This window comes from Doryrhamphus excisus, chromosome 6 (assembly GCF_030265055.1).
Source record: "Doryrhamphus excisus isolate RoL2022-K1 chromosome 6, RoL_Dexc_1.0, whole genome shotgun sequence".
NCBI classification, from domain to species: domain Eukaryota; kingdom Metazoa; phylum Chordata; class Actinopteri; order Syngnathiformes; family Syngnathidae; genus Doryrhamphus; species Doryrhamphus excisus.
The window spans coordinates 8,768,400-8,788,887 of record NC_080471.1 but is presented as its reverse complement, the minus strand read 5'-3'; the positions used below and the strand labels follow the sequence as shown (position 1 = coordinate 8,788,887).

The 20,488-nt window shown below is 40.5% G+C and overlaps 1 protein-coding gene across 1 annotated transcript in view; it reads right to left on the bottom strand.

The window, feature by feature from the left end:
- Nucleotides 1-20,488, bottom strand: part of cspg4 (chondroitin sulfate proteoglycan 4) — a 75,845-nt gene that overhangs the window by 8,439 nt on the left and 46,918 nt on the right. The window contains exons 2-8 of the mRNA XM_058076147.1: nt 15,973-16,136; nt 12,337-15,888; nt 10,101-10,289; nt 8,473-8,748; nt 5,161-5,337; nt 2,025-2,223; nt 1,774-1,905 (exon numbers count right to left, since the gene is read on the bottom strand). Of these exons, the coding sequence (XP_057932130.1) occupies nt 1,774-1,905; nt 2,025-2,223; nt 5,161-5,337; nt 8,473-8,748; nt 10,101-10,289; nt 12,337-15,888; nt 15,973-16,136 (4,689 nt within the window). The remainder of the gene's footprint in view (nt 1-1,773; nt 1,906-2,024; nt 2,224-5,160; nt 5,338-8,472; nt 8,749-10,100; nt 10,290-12,336; nt 15,889-15,972; nt 16,137-20,488) is intronic.

The following is a 20,488-nucleotide window of genomic DNA, read 5'->3' as shown; positions in this document are numbered from 1 at the left end:
TTGTTTTCTTCAAATATCTTTGTAATTAAAATGTTTTATCATTTCATATTCCAGGTATTCCTCAAAAAACATGTTTTTGATATCATGCCGTTCACATTTTTAACTTATCTTTTATACATTTTAAAACATTTTTGTTTTTGTGTATCTACCCCAACCTTCCATAAGTGGGTCAAAAATGACCCGGTCAGGTTGTTTTCTTGAAATATCTTCATAATGAAAAATTGTTATCATTTCATATTCCAGGTATTCCTCAAAAAACATGTTTTCGATATCATGCCATTCACATTTTTAACTTACCTTTATGCAACACACAATGGATCCTCGCATTTATTTTTGTTTATTGTACATATTGTACATATTGAACATATTGTACATATTGTACATATTGTACATATTGTACATATTGTACATATTGTACATTTGTTATTGTTGTACAGGGTCATTTTCTTTTTCAAAGATGTAAAAAAGTGAAAAATTAAGACTTTTCTAACATGAAATCATTCTTGTGTGGTCCTAAATATAATACTAAATATCATACAAGTGATTATTCCTAACCAAAATGGCAAAATTGGCATAAAAACGCATTGATTCTAGTATGGGTCATTTTTGACCCACTTATGGAAGAGTGTAGGGTCCACTCACTCGAGCATCTAAGGGTTAAGTGAGGTTCATCGTCAACTTGGAAAAAATATACAGCGTGCTTCATAATAATGAAAGGAAATTTGTTAAAACCACTTTTTACTGTGACTGATTTAAAACTCTTTAAAACACTATTTCATTGCATACAAGGTTACGGAACATGCATGTGTTTTTGGAGTATGGGAGGAAACTGGAGTACCCTGAGAAAACCCTCCGGGAGAAAGTGCAAACTCCACACAGACATGCACAAGCGGAAAATTGAGCACAGGTCTTCCCCATCTCCTGACTGTGTGGCCTACATGCTAACCACTCCCCCACTGTGCGGCCAAAACCCTGGATTATACATAACATTTTTATTTAAAAAACACGTAAAGATTTTTTTTTCTGTTTGTTTGTTTTTTTATTTTATAATTTATAAACATTTACTGTAATGTTTATTGTTTTATTTATTTATTTTTATATATTTATTGAATTATTTGTATTTTATTTTCAGGTACACATATACACAAGTGTTGTCCTTTATACAATCTATCACAATCCTAAATAATATACATTAAATATAATACATTTATACACAATGACAACAAAATTATTAAATAAAAAAATTACAAAAAATAAATTTACTTCAAGCGCACAGACCTCACAGCGAGGAGACCAGGGTTCAATTCCACCCTCGGCCATCTCTGTGTGGAGTTTGCATGTTCTCTCCGTGCATGCGTGGGTTTTCTCTGGGTACTCCGGTTTCCTCCCACATTCCAAAAACATGCTAGGTTAATTGGTGACTCCAAATTGTCCATAGGTATGAATGTGAGTGTGAATGGTTGTTTGTCTATATGTGCCCTGTGATTGGCTGGCCACCAGTCCAGGGTCCAGCACCCCCACGACCCTCTTGAGGATAAGCGGTAAAAAATTAATGAATTAATGAATTTACTTTTTATGAGAATAAAAAAAAAATAATAGTAAAAAAACTTTAATTAAAACGATAAAGCAATAAGCAAAAAATAAACGATAATAAATAATCTAAATCTATAATAAACTAAAAAAACAACACCATAAATGTTTTTAAGCTTGTATATTTACTGTAGCACTGCTGCTTGCCTTGACTGCTTTTTATAAAGGATTTTGACATCTTACCTGGGAACACCATCAGCTCCTCTTGCGTTACCATGGTGATAGTGAGGGGTCTAGCCGTGACCACGAATCTGTAGAGAGGAGACGTGTGCTCGCCGTCTGTCACTGTGAAGCTGAACCCGCCCGAGTCCTCACCTGCAGACACACAAAGAGTCGACTTTTAAAGTTATTTATTTACAGCGTGCTGACAGGATCAGGACTCGTCTTTCACGTCAACGTGTTTTGACTCTCGGGTGTGTCTCTATCCTCCTCACCCTCGTGGATGAAGATTACTTCCCCGTTGTTGATTTGAGCCTGTGTGAAATTGGCAATGCCCTCCTCTGGGAAGTCCTTGAACGCCACCATGCCGCTGGTTGGCATCTCCACGTTGTAAACCACCTCCTCCGCGGGGGTGTCTGCGTCGTCCGTGGTTAGCATGCTGGATGTGATGTCGGCCTCCTCTCCGGCGAGGACCTCGGAGAAGACAAGAAAGCGGAGATGTGAAAGATGCGTTCAAGTGTCCATTATCTTAGAGGACTTTACAATATTGTATTGTAGTACATCATAACTAATAACAAATATACCAAAATATTTTTGGCATAGCAGCTGACTACATGTTTTCACTTGTTGCTAGGCAGAATATATGACGCACATTAATTGGAGCTCCAAAAAAAGAGTGATTCAAGCAAATGGTTGCGTGCCATTCACAGTCGCTGTACTGTTTCCTTGGCAACTTGGAGCTGCCCCACATAGCAGAGAAAGGATAGGGTGAGTCGGCTATTCAGTGTCTTAATTCTATACTGCTCTGTTCTTCCACTTCAAAATTTGACGTTCGTAATTAGGCGGCAGTAGCCCAGGAGGTAGAACAAGTTGTCCACAAACTAGAAGGTTGGTGGTTCCATCCCCGCTCCCTCCACCCAGTCACTTTCCCCCATCTTGCGTGTGAATGTGAAGGAATGTTTGGTGGAAGTCGTAGAGGCCGTAAGCGCTTTTCTGCCACTCTACCCAAAGGCACCTGTGCCTACAGATGTAGACCACCACCAGTGTGTGACTGAATAATGGGTTCACTTCACTCTGAAGTACTTTGGGTACCTTGTAAAAGGCGGTATAATTATCTATTATTATTTATTATCTATTATTTATACACATGAATTAATCAAATACTCAGCATTTTGTTGTTATGAAATGGATGCAATAAAAAGACAATTAAAACAAGCCAATTAAATAAAATATCAGCACTAGAATAAAGCTGTTTATTATCGCAGCCAATCAAGTTTTCCATAACATTCCTGAAAAGAGCCACAAAAAAAAAAAAAACAACAAGAAGCACGTTTTTAATCTCCTGGTATTCCTGCTAGACGGAGCAAAAATCAATGCTTCCCAGGCCGACACTAATCTGAGCGACAGGAAGCAGCGAGCAACATCCAAGCCTCAGAATGTCTTTAAAGTCAGGGAAATGTGTAAGATTTTGACAAAAGGGATAAATTGATAGGAGGCACTGTGCTTCATCTTTGGAGCAACATATTGTAGTACAATTATGTCTCTAATTTGGACTAAATTATGATGGCGAGAGAATGTCTGGAAAATAACTGAAAAGCAGAAAGTTGATTTTTTGAAATTGAAAAACATTGAGTTTTTCAGATAATTAGAAAAACGTATGTATTGTGTTTGCTTTTATACAATACACAATAATATACAATACATACATGTGTATTTATTGCTACTACTATTATTTGAATACATTTGAAAAAAATATTGGCTAAGACATTATTTATTGCTTAGGTTTTTGTGTTTTAAAAACACACTTGATATTTAAATATTTTAAGAAAAATTATGTTTTGCTAACAAATAATAAATACTTATAGGATAATTGATTTCATCCATAAATGTTCAAATAATTTACTATTTAAATTCTACTGTTTGAATGAAAAGACACTTTTATAAATGAATTAATTAATTTTAAACCCACAGACAACATCAGTCCTTCAAATGAGGTCACACTCAATAGACCCCCGTGACGTCAGAATGCAGTTCCAAAATGTCACCACCAGATGGCCCCATTGTTCCGGCCCACAAGTATCACCTTGCTCTCAGTACTGAGTGCTGTGCTTTTAAAAAATGAATGCTTTATGTGGCGATCGATGCTTTTACAACGTAAAAGGATGAACTATATAAATCCAATAACCTGAGCTGACGCACGATGGCTCACATTTCCTCTCTCAGACGGTCATAATAATAATAATAATAATAATACAGTAGCAGATGATTAAATAACTGCTGGAGAACGAACATTTGAGGGCCTGCAACATGTCTGACTGCGGCTGCTACTAATGTACTGCTACTAATGTACTGCCACCGCATCTGGACTCTGGCCCCAAACCTTGTTCCAGCTCCAGTCTTTGGGCGTTTTTCTACGATTTCTATGATTTAAAATGAGAAATATATAGAACCAGACAGATATAGAGTATGTAAAGACTAAGAAAGAGCAGCTGACCGGGCTACAAGAGCTCAACGGTTGATCCACGACCGCGCCTGAGTTAAGTCAATGCCAGTCATCATGTCTGCTCGCGGGACTCAGAGGTCACCACGCACGCACTTCCTGCTTTAAATCAGTGACACTCGCCTTGTATGCGTGTGTGTGTGTTATCCTGTTACATCAAGCAACCGCAGCAAAAAAAACGACGCGCGACCGCCGGATCCTCGCTGGGCCAGAGAAGCCGCGGCCTCATCATGAAGCCTTTTTGGTTTTTCCAAAAATACGCGTTGCCAGGGAGCCGTGGCGCTGAATGACACACTTGGGTTCCAGTGCTGGGAGTTCTTCCCAATTGCCGGCCTCCTCACACAACCCAGCTCGTGGAGAGTTTCTTCCAAACGTCTTTTATGATATGTGGCCCTCATTGAACTGTAATTATTTGATGATATATTTGTGAGAAAAAGTCTGACTTGAGGTCTTTATACTCACTGGTCATTGCTTTGGGTTCAAATCTGTCTGTACAAGTCATAAGTGGACCTCCGCCAAGGCTGGGAAATCTTATTTATAGAGCCAATATGTGTATATACATGGAATTTCTCATTAAGTCTGAAAACAATCCTACTAAGATTTTGTCCCGTCTCAATCATGTTAAGGAAAATATATCGCTGGTCAAAATGCTTTTTTTGGAAATGTGAGTTTTATGCTTGGCCGCCATCTTTTACTGTACCGGAGCTGATATAACTGTAGCTTCAGGATAGGATAAAAGTTGCATTTCAAGTTGAAATATTTCCCTCGTGCTCACCTTGAATCCTCATCAGAGACGGGAAAACAAAGTAACAAAAAAAGGCTGTAAAGATTTTCCTGTCGGCAATGTTTCACCAGCGACTGAGTCAGCAGCGAACTAACAGAAGCAACAACGGTACTTTCCAGAACCTTACCTCCAGACCTGTGTTGCGCGTCAGTCGCGGTGGCTCGTCGTTGACGGGCCAGACAGTCACGGAGACTGTGACGGGTAGGCTGCGGCGCTTGATCTCATAAGCCGAGGCGGAGATGGTGAAACTGTCCTTGGTGTTCTCGGTGCTGTCGTGCATGTAGTAGATATGTCCAAGTTTGATCTGCGGGGGACAAAAAGGATCTGCATGTCAACTGGAGGTATTGTCAAAATGCACAAGTAGTCGGCCATTTTGCTTTGAAGATGCCCTAACTCCTAGGAAATGTACCCCATCATAATTCTACCAGGTATACTAGACAGTTGGGCGATGATAAAATGATAATATTGCAGGTTTTCCCCTTTAAAGTGTTGATCATGAAACACGAAGCGCAGGGTAGTGAAACATCGGAAAATGAAAATGATTAAAGATCCTATATTGTAAAATGCAGGTAGTCAGCCATTTTTTTCAATGCCATTTTGGGGAGATTTTACCTGTAACCAGGAATCGTACTTTTTACCCAATCCACACCAAGCTTGAACCCTGATTTATGAGATGTTGAGATGATGATAAATAGTGAAAACTGTACGTTTTTAGATTTGAATCAGGAAGCAGAACTGGAAGTAGCAGAGATGAGGATGCTGAGGTTTTCATTGGGAGTGACCAGGATGGATAGGATCAGGAACGAGTATGTCAGAGGGACATTACATGTTAGAGGCCTTGAAGATAAAGTCAGAGAGGCCAGACTGAGATGGTTGGGACATGTCCAGAGGAGAGATAGTGAATATGTTGGTAGAAGGATGCTGCATTTAGGGCACGGGTCTCAAACATGTGGCCCGCAGGACACTCGTTTGAGGCCCCCGCCTTGATATGAAAGTTTAATGTTAGTGCGGCCCGCGCAAGTTTGATATGGATGCTGTATGGTATCATGTACCCAGAAAAAATTATTACGTTTGATTAATGTTCATGCTAAAGGTTAAATAACTGTTAATAGTTATCCTCCCTATCCGTGTGGAAGTGGTAAGTTTTTGGCTTTTTAAGTTTAAAGGAAATAACTTGAAGGCTACCGTTTAGGTCGCTAGCTCTCTAGTTTGCGAGTTAGCATGTGTCTCAAGACCCTGCAGTTGCGCAATATGTTGTAAATAAAAAGAGTATAAATGTGACTATAGTCGTGTTTTGTCATGTCTACAGGGCTCTAATAATGCTTTGTTCATTTTAATCTGAAAAAAATAATTTGTCTACCCACCAACTATATGTGGTTTCTTAAGTTTTTATTAATATGTATTTGGATTGAGTCTCGTATCTGCAGCCATTTTGTCTAGAAGTGGCTTCACTGTTTTCTAACTACTACTTACAGTATCGGTTGTCCTGATACTTTTGTGTTAATAGTTCATTCTGCACCTAATAGAAAGATGTTGGAACCTGATTGAAGTGAAGGTCTATTGGAGGAGAAAGATGACATTATAGCTGATAGAGATTCCATGCTGGGAGCTGACACGTCAGATTTATTTCACCTTCTTTTGCGGAGCTTCAGTCGGCGCGTGAAACTGTAGGCATATATATAAAAGACGCATCCACTACGCACACACTCACACCTCCGTATGCACACGGTGTCAGTGTCCCAGAGTGGCGCTAGGAACTGTTGAACTTATGGAAAATAGTCAGAAATTACAGTTTGGCTTCCATTCCTCCAGTGAGTAAAAGTAAAAGAAGTGCACACATAAAAAAAAAGCTCAAAGCTTTTGTATTATTCCTGTGAGAGTTTTCCATAGTGGCAAATCATATCAATGCAATGTTGGCCTCCCCTCCCAAGGGGCATGATTTCCACTTTTTGAGAGACGTGGGTCTGGCAGCAACAAAAGCACAGGGCGGGTTTGTGTGCAAACTTTATAATAGGAATGTGCACTGCCAGTTTATTTTGGCTGCAGGCGGTCAAAAAGCATCGTCAGTTTTTCCAGCGTACTTCTGCATGAGGCTGGATGAGGCGGGAGCTCCTCAGTTGTCTGTGTGACAAAACCCAAACGATGTGGTCCGCTCTCTCTGAGGTTTTTCCATTGCTAACTGCTCATGTATTTTTAATATTTTCCTCAAAAGTGGCGGAGACAAAACAGCGCCCAATAGTAACTTGAGGGGGAAAGTTCCACAATGGTTTGCTCGGCATGGTAATCCTCAATGAAATCTTCTTAAGATGGGCTCAACTTTGAAGTTTCTTTCCATGGATGTAGGATGTAAATATTTGTTGTTGCAGTACTGCATACTAGGACCGTTGGATTGTTGTAATGTATTGTGAAATTGAAGGGTGCCTAAATGGGTTTATGCTCTTGTGATATTATGATTTTTTTTCTTTAAAATTATGTTACTTTTTTCTCTTTGAGGCTACTATATTCTGTTTGTGTTTTCATAGAATATAGTCGTCCCTCGTTTATCGTGATTAATTGGTTGCAGACCCAATTGCGATAAATAAATTTAATCAGTATAGGATTTAATGATAATTTTTTACATTTTTTATATTTTATTTTATATAAAATATTATATATATATATATTATATTTTATATATAATTTTTATTTTTATAGTTATGACTTTCTAAATACTTTCAAAAACATTATTAGAGCCCCGTAGACATGAAATAACACCCTTATTGTCACTTTTGCACTCCTGTTTTACATTATTTACAACATATCGCGCAACTGTTATGCTACAGGGACTGTCGACAACCGCTAGCTAGCAAGCTAACCAGTTAGCCTTAAAGGTATTTCTTTTAAACTTAAGAAAGGGTTTCAAACCGGTTTGGGGAGGAAAGACAAGTGAGAAGCCACAAAGTTGCTCGAGAGCTAACCAGCTAGCCTCAAAAGTATTTCTTCTAAACATAAAAAAGGGTTTCAATTGGAGTGGAGAGGAAGGACAAAGTAGATGCCTCAAACTTACCACTACAACACGGAATGAATTAATTTCCACTAATTAATTAATTTAACTAATTAAAATATATACTGTAGCATAACTGTAATGGAACCATGATGTAATAGCAAGGGGCGACTGTATACAATCTTTTGTCTTCATTCCAGGTTTAGGACTTTATTTTGGTGGTTCAGTTAGTATTTTTTCATTTCAGTGTATTTCCGCATGAGAAACACAGTTGTTTGTTTGACTTCTCTGGAAAACTACATCTTCTGTAGTTTCTGTAGTAAAACATTGGCATCTAAACCATCTAAACCATCACAAGAAGTGAGTTTTGCATTCTTCTTTACTTTTTATCGAGTAAATCTAAAATAAGTTGAACAGCTTTTACAATGTCATTATATTTATACGCATATACAGTACCTCCTCCCATGTGAAGTACGTGAGCTCATCTCCATCCTGGAAACGTATTTCCCCATGCTGCGGCGGCTCCTCCACCACAAACTCGATGTTGATGGAGTTGTAGAAGGGGTGTGAGATGTTGATGACGTTGTCGTTGATGACCTGGCTGAAGCCTTCCTTCACAGTGAAGTTGAAGGTCTCGATAGGGATGAGGCGAGGCACGATGTTGACCGTGATGTGCAGGTCCTCCACTGTGGTAAAACCATTGTTGACGTCCATAGTGAAGCCGTCGAGACCCTGCATAAGACATTATGCGGGTTATTCAAGTATGTCATGTTTTAAAGGGGACCCGTTATGCTCATTGTTTGGCCCTTTGTATTGAGTTGTGGACTCCTATAGAGCAGCTCCACACAATATTACATTTATTCATTTTCTACCGCTTTTCCTCACGAGGGTCGCAGGGGGTGCTGGAGCCTATCCCAGCTGTCTTCAGGCGTGAGGCGGGGCTACACCCTGGACTGGTGGCCAGCCAATCACAGGACACATATAGACAAACAACCATTCACACTCACATTCATACCTACGGACAAGTTGGAGTGGCCAATTAAGCTAGCATGTTTTTGGAATGTGGGAGGAAACCGGAGTACCCGGAGAAAACCCACGCATGCACGGGGAGAACATGCAAACTCCACATGGAGATGGCTGGTCTCCTAGCTGTGAGGTCTGCGCCCTAGCCACTAAACCGCCGTGCCGCCCCACAATATTACAAAAACACAAAAAAACACAAAAAGAAAGCTTTTTAGTTCTTCCAGAATCTGCACCTATTCCAGCATAAACAGTCTGTTTTAATGTATTGGTATTGCACCAACGGCCCGCCTCCAGGCACGCCCACTCCGCTGTGGTTGGTCACACTCCCGAGTGCTTTGCTAGCTGCAAACCTAACTTTATAGGAGTTGATAATTAACAGTGATTTATCTTTTTGAAATGATCCCAAATCCAATCCGGAACTAGAGACTGGACGGTCTGAAGTTTCTCAAGACTATAGCATAACCACAGTTGGGACACTGATTATTTGTTACTTACTGCTTGCTCTTCTGACTCTTCCACACAAACAAGTAACGTTGGAAAGGCATCAGGCTTCAGCAGCATACATTTGTCGGCTAGTTAAGCTGCATACTGGCCCATGTTCACAAAACAGTCCTGTGTGAAATGCCGGCAGATTAAAATGCATTTCTTTTGCTGGTAAGGAATCAGGAACTCCAACCACTTGTGACTGATGGTTACGTCTTTAGGAATTGTGAACAAATGTGGCTTTCCCTTACGGGCCATTGCTAGCAGCGTAAACAGAGAAGCAGAGCCTGGGAGAGCTTATCCGACTTACAGACACGCCCATATAAGGGAGTGCGCTCCTCTGTGACATCACAAAGGGGCAGTTTTACCACGCCTTCTGAAACCGAGCATTTTGAGCCATCCCAAATGTCTTTCAGGGCTGACTTTCAAATGTGTAAACCTCATTATCTGAAACTTTGGCATCATTTAACACGAGGATACAACATTTTAACTACATTTAAAAGTAAAAAAAAAAAAAGCATAATAGGTCCCTTTTTTTAAAAAGTCACCACATACCAATAACAAAGTAAACAGCAAACCTGGATGGATGCAGACACGTAGAGGATGCGCCCGTGATTGACATCCTCTTGTGTGAATGAGTGAATATAGTCAAGGACTGGTGAGTCGGTGCCGTCTGAGCTGTTTGTTAGCTGGACCACGTGACCGAGGCGAGGAGGCTCTTTGATGGTGAACACCATTTCTGTGGGCAGGATGTCCGCTTGCTCCACCTAAATGAAAGACAAAGCAGTGGCACCATATCTGAATTATTATTCAGTTGACAGATCTTCACAAGCAGATGAAATAAAATAATATACAGTAAACATATGATGATGCTTTAATTTGTAATGCATTACATACACGATAGAATTAATATAAATGTGACTGATGATGCAGAAGTGTCAAATTTCAGAGTGACTCCAACAAGTCATCAATGTAAATTAGCTAGCTTGAATATAAGGGTGTAAAAACAAAAGAATGAGTGCTTAGCACACGTTAACACAGAAGTGCCCAAAAATGCAGCCCTGGGACCATCTGTGCCTCCACTGTTTCTTCATTGGTCCACGATACATTCTATAAATATTATTTAACAACAACAACAAACAGCAAAAATGTTCAGTAATTTTACAAGAAGAAAGCCAAAATATGAAGTTGTTGTCTAATGAGAAAAATATTTCTCATATTTTTATGAGAATAACTTTGTAATATTACGAGGAAAAATAACATAATTTTAGAAGAATATAGATGAAATATTCAAGAGAATTTTTTTTTAAAAGCTGTAATATTATGTGAAACTAACAGAACAATGACTGAAGTTGACTTGCAGAAAAAAAGTACAATAACTTTGTAATATTACGAGGAAAAATAACGTCATTTTAGAAGAATATAGATGAAATATTCAAGAGGAAAACACATTTTTTACAAGCTGTAATATTATGTGAAACAAACAGAACAAGGACTGAAGTTGACTTGCAGAAAAAAAGTACAATATTACAATAATAAAGTCAGACATAAAGTCATAAATATGAGGAAAAAAAATTCTGAGAAGAAGTTGTACATTTTAAAAAAGAAATGGGAAAAAACAGCTCTAAGTAAAAAATAAAGTCAAAATATTAAGTGAAAAAAGAATGAGTCGAAAATCCCAATTTTATTACAATAAACTTGTAATATTTTGAGTAAAATAATATTGTAATAGCATAGAGTTGAGTTGTGATGTGCAAGATATATCGCAGAATAGATTTTAGGCCATGTCACCCATCCCTCCGTGTTACTCCTAACAGGACTGTGTGGTTATTGTTGAAGCTACTGCAGGGATGTCGGTAACAAAAGAGCTCTCACACCTGAGAAAATACAAGGAAATTGTGCTACGGGTCCAAGAACACCAATCAAATTTAGTATAATAACTCCAGAAGGCTGTCTTTCCTTTCAGTTGGCACTGAGTGCCGTTTCCTGTCACTTTGAGGCCAATATTTCTATAATTCGGGGTTCAGAGTATGGAAAATATGTGCTTACAACTTCATTAACACTGGTGTGTGAAATTGGGACACGGCTGTATACTTGTGTCATATTATACATTTACACACAGGCAGATTTATGGTCATCCTACTCGGAGAAGTTTTTAATCAGCTCCCGGGAGCCCCCGAGCCTGTTTAGCAGTCATGGCTCCCTTTCACAATATTTCACATCACACTACTTTGCATTTCATAGTGTTGTAGGAAACATATTAGATGCACTCCCACCAGCCAAGTCAATATTTTACTATTTGTAAACGCGGTGCCATCAAGGCTAAACAAGTGCGTATGCATGCTTGGTTTTTCTGAATTTTTCCCACTCTGTGCAAAGGATATGAAATGTATACTTATAGAATTTTGCAATCAAAATTACTCTTCATTAGTCTAAAAGTACAACATGTTCAGACTTAACAGATGAATCCCGTGAAGTACTCTCCAGATGAACGGGAGGCAGGCCCCCTCGTACAAATTACAGTGGGCTCCAGGAAGCTTCCCGCGGGATACGCGGTGCTCTGTTTTCCACACTTAATAGACTGCAATTTAGTACATAAAGTAGATTAAAAGGAGCGCCTGTGCTGTCACATTTAGTGTGACTTTCATGTGGCGGCAATGTAGATTAGAGAGACGAGGCATCGGTGGGGTGAAAAAGCAGACCACATCTCGTCAAATAAATGCGGACGTTCTCAAATTCATTGAAACTGCCGTGTGAAAAAAAATAATTTTTTTTTAATTTTCAACATGAAATATTTACAGGGTCAGGAATTACCTTGAGATAATCCGAGTTGATAACGGTGTGCTCGCCTTCGTAGGCAATGACGACTTCATTGGTCACCACTTCAGGCTCAGAGAGGTACCCTTGTTTGAATATTTTAATCCTGAATGTGCCCTCCTCTGAGTGTCCTCCTGCTTGGACTGTGAAGCTGAAGGCATCCTTGGACCTCAGACTCTCATAGTTATGTTCATAGGAAACAACACCCTTCTTCAAGTCCTCCTCGGTGAATTCTGAGGACTCGACCCCGCTGACAATAATCCTGCCATCACTAGGAGGGGATGTTACATGAAACGTGATTTCGCTGTCGTCCCTGATGTCCATGTTGGACTCAGCGCTCAGCAGCGTCGTGTCGAGGGTCTTAGTGCCGCCGTGGTCAATGACGATGATCGTGTTGTTGACGACTCGCAGGTAGGCTTCACCGGCTTGGATCTGCAGCAGAGTGGTCGTCTTGTGAAAGCCGTCGGACACTTGCAACGGGAAGCGTTCCTGATCAGCTCCGTGATGAATGAAGAGAACCTTTTTATCTCGTAGATCGGCTTGCGTGAAACGGAAAAGGGATTGTGAGGGATTCAGCGAAGAGACGATGTTACCAGAGAGGATTCCCTCGCGAGCGTAGACAATCTGGGAGTCATTAAAACCCGAGTCGTCATCCTTGAAGCGGATGTCATCAGTCGTCAGCAGACGCTGACCATGGCGGACGACATCAAATACTTTATCAACAACCTGCAGTGGAGCATGCTCGTTCTTGCTTTGGATGGATAACCTGAAGATGCCACTAATTGTTTCCTGAACCCCAAATTTGTCTGCGCTCTGATCAAATACCGTGAAGTGAAATTCATCACTAACTGTCCTGGAACCATCATGCTGGTATATCAGTCTGTTGAGTTGGAGGTCTTCATTACTGAACACTCTAATCGCTCCATCAAACCGAGGTTGACCTGGCGGGGAGTCCCTTATCAGTCGCCCGTGTGTCGGCGCTTCAGTGATCTGGTACATAAAATCTGCAGAGCTGGTCGATTCCATCCAAAGATGATTTTTGTCAACAACTTGTTCACTACCATGTAGGACAGTTAGCACCTCATTGGTCAGAGTAGGGGCATCGGAATCAGCAAGGATGTTAATTGGGAATGTGTACAAAGGAGAGTACTGATCGTCAACAAATACTTTGAACTGGAATTGATCGGTACTGTCAACAGCTCTTTGCACCAGGACGCTGTAGGTGATATAATTGTCCATAATGTCTCTCTGAGTGAATGTGTCCCCTTTAGTCAACTCTGTGTCCAGTAGCTGGAGACTACCCAGCACGGGAGGCTCAACAAGGATGTACTTAACAGTTTCCGGGTCTGAGTTTTTTCCTTTCACTTCTGCTTGAAGCTCGGTATTTCCGATTGTTACTTCCTCACCGGACTGCATTTCTAGTGGGACCAGAGCGGAGAGTTTCACCGGAGAAGGCATGATCTTGACTAAGAAAGTATTATTCCACAGGGAGAACTTCCCCAAGTGTGTGTCAAACTGAATCCGTTCCAGAACAACATCTTCCTGGTCACTTGAATCCGTGCTAATGTACCTTAAGTGGTTTTGATCCAGATCTGATTGATGGAAGGCGTTGACTGGTTTCAACACGCCTTCGCTTGTCAATAGCTTGAGTACCCCAAACATCAACGGTTGTGTTACGTTATAAATGACGTCTCCATTACGAGGGTGTGTGAGCACAGCCAAGTTGTTGATACCAATAGAAGAATTGCTACCTTGAGCCAAGACGAGACCTGTATTGGTAACAATAGTCATATGTGGCTGAGTTAAAGCCAGCTTAAAAGTTGCAGAGTGGATCACAGATTGTCCGTCTGATACTTCCAGGGTCATTGAATCTGCATTGCCTCCTTTGTGCACATAATAGATACTCCCTTCCTTCATATTCCTGCATGTAAACTCAGTGATCCTTTGTCCCGGCTCTTGACTGTTCTCGAGATAACCTACTTCTACAGAAGGCTCCGAGGTCACAGTTACTACTAAGTTGTCACAGCGGGTGTCAGAATCGGTGATTTTGATCAAGCCGGGGCTCAAGCGAGTTCTGCCGTTTTCTGTAATGGTGATTTCTCCTCCACTCAGTTGCGGTATGTCATTGACGGGAATAATTTCAACTGGCACAACATAACTTTGCGATGTTTTAAGACATTCCGGGAGAAATGCGTTACTGCTAGCGAGCACCTCCAAGTGAATTCGATCTGCATGCCTTTCATGTCCGTCGTGCATGTACTTGATTTTCTGGTTCACGACATCCAAGAGAGTGAATTTTTGTGTACGCTTTGTGTTGATGTTCATATCAACTACACCGTACCAGGGGTCGCTTTTGAGCGAAAAGACAATCTCCGACTGGCGCATCCCTGCAGCGCTGAGGTCAAAGGTTGGGCTCAGATTGTCAACATTAAGAAAAACCTCTCCGCCTTCAGGTACCAGCAACGGCGTAACGTCAAGGAGCTTAGTTACATTTTTGAATATCTCTGGCGTGTCGTCTGTCGGGAAGCAATGTGGTTCGGTCGTCTCGATATCGACATAGCGAGTTTGAGGCGGGGGGGAAGTTGTCGTGTCAATGTCATAATAACTGGAGTAGTCATAGTCCTCTCCTTCGCATTTAACGTGAACGTCTTTGGTCACTAGTGCATCCTGCAGACTCCTATCCTTCTGATTGACTTTGATCTCCCCCAAGCATCCGATAAAAGACTCAGCTGTCATTTCTTCCTCTGCACGGTTCAATGACCCACTCTCGCGAAAGAGATCCTTCATTTTAGCCTGAATGCCTCCCAAATACAAGTTTCCCACCAAGTCCAGTTTCTGTGACGCGTCCAGAGGAAGGGACACGACCTGACTGTCGACGTTGATGTCAAACGACTCCTGACTGACCTGCACCCTAACTCTGTGCCACTGATCGTCGTCCAACTGAACCTCCGTGTTCTCCAGTACCTCCATGCCGTTGCCGTAGTCCAGCAAACCTTTCAGGTAGCCTTTCACGATACCGACCGCAATGAAGTCGCTCTCTCTTCCAGGGTGGAAAGCAAGAAGGGCATCCTCTATGGTGGTTTTCATGAGGAATTCCAAAACTCTCGGTGCTCCGCTTGCACCGCTCCAAGTGGGAAAGGAAACAAAAGAATCGGGAGTGCTGAAACTAGTCGCCTCTCCGTCACCCGCCTCAAATTCACTGCTGCAGGAATCCTTGGTGTCGTGGCATTGTTTAAAAAGCGTGCTGAGAATATCAAAGTCATGGGACTCGAATTTCACATCAGTTAAGCAGCCCCGGAAAGGTGGAATGGCATTGCTAAGGTAGGGAGCGTCAAGATCACCGGTGCCTCCCATCCAAATGCCCAGGTCAATGTTTAGCTCCTCTCCTTCATTCCTCACGGGGACGAACGTTGAAAAGAGCTCGTCGATTGTCATGGTGAGCTTGCCGTCCTGCAGCGTGAGGGAGACTTTGTGCTCCAGAAGATTGTTCAGCTGTAGACCTTGTGAGGATGACAGGGTCACCTCATCTTGTCCTAGGTTCATCCGGGCCTGTGGAAGAATGATTTATATCAAAATAATGTTGCGTAATTCAATGTTTTACTTGCTTCCATCATTTCTAAGTGATCTAATCACCTGGATTTTCCCATTTTGGAGCTCAATGAACAGGTAGTCCTGCATTCCAGCAGCGAGCAGCAACAGGCCGCTTCTCCGACTCGTTTTCATCTGTAGTGACACATGGAACGTGGAGACATCTTGGAAAGCTTGGATGCTGCAGAAACTATCCCCAAAGTAGGATTCTGCGAAAAATAAGATGTTTGAATAGGTTATTTAGGGCTACAGTATAGTCCCATGTCAAAAGAGGAGCCGGAAACATTCTATTATGGTTCTAACTTCTTTATAACACTTGCTGGTGTCCTCCAGCTGTTCCAGAAAAGCTCCCATGGCCTTAAATATTTTATTACCAAGACATCAATCATAATCTCGGCTGAGTTTTCATGGACATATGGAATGTCCGGGTACAGTTGCGTCAGTTGGTATGCAGTTTTGGGAGTAATGATACGACAAAAATAACAAACATAGTTATTGTTTTCCAGTACCAGGTAATCTAATTATTTACTAGTTTAACTTTTACACCTTTATAATTACAGACAGTGAAATGTGCTGCATTATTATTGTAACGTCCTGACAAAGGTTCATGAAGTCTGATGCTATTTTTATTTTAAAACTTTATTCTGACTTTATAGTTTAACCTAAAACTTTAGCAAGCAGGCCACACAGCTTGGTTCGATTCCCGCTCGGGCATCCCTGTGTGGAGTTTGCATGTTCTCCTTGTGGGTTTTCTCCGGGTACTCCGGTTTCCTCCCACATTCCAAAAACATGCTAGGTTAATTGATGCACCTGAATGCACCATTCATACAAAAAGCTAGCACAGCACTGAGAACAGTTTGCTAGTTTTGATCCCGTTTGTCGAGTATGAAGTGTCCATTATCTGACATGACTTTTTCCACGATGTACCAACTCTAAAAGAACATTCACCCCCTTCTTCATAGTATTATGAAGTTTTTATCATATAATAATAATAATATATGTATTACAATATATATATTAATAATATATATATACAATATTATTATATTATATTAATAATAATATATATATATTATAATATATATAATATATTATTATTATTATCATTATGAAAATACATACAACCAATTTTAACAACATGATTTTAAAATGTTTATTACGATGAAAAAAAATATTATTTTTCTCTAATACTTCATAGTATTATGGCATTTTTTAATCATATAATAAAAATATATGCATTACAATATATATTATATATATTAATAATATACATATATATAATTATTATTATTATGAAAATACATACAACCAATTTTAACAACATGATTTAAAAATGTTTATTACAATGAAAAAAAAATATTTTCCTCTAAGGGGGCGGTACGGCGGTTGAGTGGTTAGCAGAGCTCACAGCTAGGAGACCAGGGTTCAATTCCACCCTTGACCATCTCTGTGTGGAGTTTGCATTTTCTCCTTGTGGGTTTTCTCCGCGTACTCTGGTTTCCTCCCACATTCCAAAAACATGCTAGGTTAATTGGTGACTCCAAATTGTCCATAGGTATGAATGTGAGTGTGAATGGTTGTTTGTCTATATGTGCCCTGTGATTGGCTGGCAACCAATCCAGGATGTACCCCGCCTTTCGCCTGAAGACAGCTGGTCTCTAGCGTGTCTGTGACCCTCATGAGGATAAGCGGTACAGAAAATACACAACACTTCCTCATTATCCACCAATACCAACACTCATGCAAGGTGCATTCCTGGACATTGGAACTTTGAATATCAACACAAAGCACAAGAAACCTGTTAAATTGTGTACTGGTAGCCACACACAGGAGGACATTTTTCCTGAATGTGACATTAAATTGAAATGATATCAACATGAAAAAGGCCAGTTGACTGTTCATGTTTATAATAGTACGCAAATTCTGCTTTTAACTTAGACTCTGCACTTCGCTGTCATCAGCAAATGCAGGAAGCCATGGAGGAAGTCAATTATTTCCCATTGCACATAGGAGATTAAGCTGGACCACCGCCAAGACAACTATTTCCTCGACATGGATTTCCCCTAAACTGTTCTCAGATATACACTCAGGAACGGGTATTTCCAGGAGACAGCTCCCGATACAGAAGCTCTTTGGGTCAAGCTGAAGATCTCCTGTCTTTAAACAATAGTGATTTTGCAATAGTGACACAGAGTGTGATGCTAAAGTGGCAAAGTTAGGATCTCCCATGAGATCCTGAGGTTCTAAGTATTCCCCCCAACATAAACAACATGGGCAGATTCCCAACATAGACAGACTATAATTGCGTCAGAAAAGATGTTAAACAAAGAACTCTATAAATGGATAAAATACGTTTCCCCACGTGGGAGAATGTGATTGTGTTTTTGAACCCGTGTTGCGTTGTCATCAAATACAAAACAACCGAGTGTCCTTTTTCGTTCCTCATCCTTTCAATGAACCCTCCCAGATTAGCAGCAGCTACGACTGCAAATATAAACCAGGACAATCACTTTCATTTGCTGTCAGCAAGGACGGACGGAAGCAAAGCCTCCGTCGTCACACTTCATTGCTTGGGAGATTTGACTAAGAGGCATCTGGTTCAGCTTCCAAGGCTTGGAGAGCCAAACGCTCAGCAACTCTCTCCGTTGTACATTGTTGCACAGGAGCCATCTCCTGCCGACGAGGAAAATTAATGTTCTTGCTTTCCCAAAATATATATCAGAGACAACCCATTTAAACGGCACCACATGCTGTATTGCAACCAACATTATATTGAGTAAATATAAAATGAGAATTTCAAGAAATTTTATTTTTGTGCCCTCATTATCTAACAAGCTTGTCAGAAAACTTCAATTTGTGTGTTAAAAAAGTCCACACTATGTTTTTTTTTTGGGTGTAACAATCTTATCCGTGTACTCCTGTGTGTACATGTAATAGTTGCTGTATTTTGATGATTTAAAACACTACCGAAACTTCTTTCCTCTGCACATTGATACTAGCTAACACGGTACCTCGCTAACCGCTCAACTCGGAAGACGGAAGAGTGGAAAACCTAGCTCTCCATTTTGCTACAAAGACTCAACAAGATGCTCGTTTGCCGTCAGCCGTTTTTACCTGAGGACTACTGCGCACGTCTTGTGCTGGAAGACACAGCCATCCCAAGGAGAGCGGACATTGTAAGCGATGCTGCTGCTGTTGTTGACAGAACCATGCGCCTCAAAAATAAGTTTCGATGGGGTTTTAAATCATCAAAATACAGCAAGATACTGCAACTATTACTATGTTATCATCAATGTATGTGTTTATGAATGACAGCATTGATATCAAACTATGCAACGTTGTTAGAGGTTTTTTTAGAGGGCTTCATAGTCGAAATCCCAATGACGGCATTATAAGGTAGCTGAAATTAACTTGTTTTCTTGTGTTATAATGCACACAAAAGGGAAAGAAATATATTATGGGTGGTATACGGGCGCCGCAATTTTTGGGAAATTTGTTGGCTGTGGCCAGCACGTAGAGGAAGTAGGCTAGTCAGAGGGGGAGGGGTGTCGTACGTATGGAGTAAGTGATTTGTGCATTTTATTAGCATTGCTATTTTTGCATGTAGCCAACAAGTAGGAGCACCTGTGTCAGGATTTAACTCCCCCTTAATAATCAACATTCATTCATTTTCTACCTCTTTTTCCTCACAAGGGTCGCGGGGGGTGTTGGAGCCTATCCCAGTTGTCTTCGGGCGAGAGGCGGGATACACCCTGGACTGGTCACCAGCCGATCACAGGGCACATAACACCAGTTTTTTTTAGGTGTGTCCTTAGAATATAACTATTGAGAGGCTTTAGTTATTTGGTAATGGTAATGGTTTTATTTCATTTGAACATCAGATTACAATTGAGTGCATCCCATAATCAGTTCACAGTTCCACATGTCCAAAAGGAGCAGGAAGAAGCAAAGCTTATTAAATCCTACCCCTCCATCTGGTACTTTTACAATCAGTCACTGTTACATTTGTTCACTTCCTGCTTTCCATAATACAGTTTAAGTTTTTTTTTGTTATTGTTTTTTTTAAATAATGCACCTCGTACCGAAGTAGGAGGTGATATGAGCATCCAATGACATAATGGGTAGCATAGTAAGTGTCAATATAGTGATATATATAGCACAGGGGTGCTCACACTTTTTCAGCATGCGAGCTACTTTTAAAATGACCGAGTCAAAATGATCTACCCACTACAAAAATGCAAAACATCTATTTATTTTCAAATGTATTGAGGATTATTTGTACGTACAATGTATGTTGATGTACCTTACATAACCAAATGAGCCAATATTGCAAAACACACATAATTAACTATTAACATTTTTTGTAATTACCTGAGTTTACTTTGATGACTTACACTGAATTGAACCAGCCAGGGATGCATAGTCCGGACAGTAGCTGCTGATAGCCAGCCTCAAGCACACTTCCAAATGTTTATCATGGATAATATCCGTATCACAATATCCGTATAATATTCCATATCCGTATGGAAGTGATATGTTTTTTGCCTTTTTACTTGGTCCA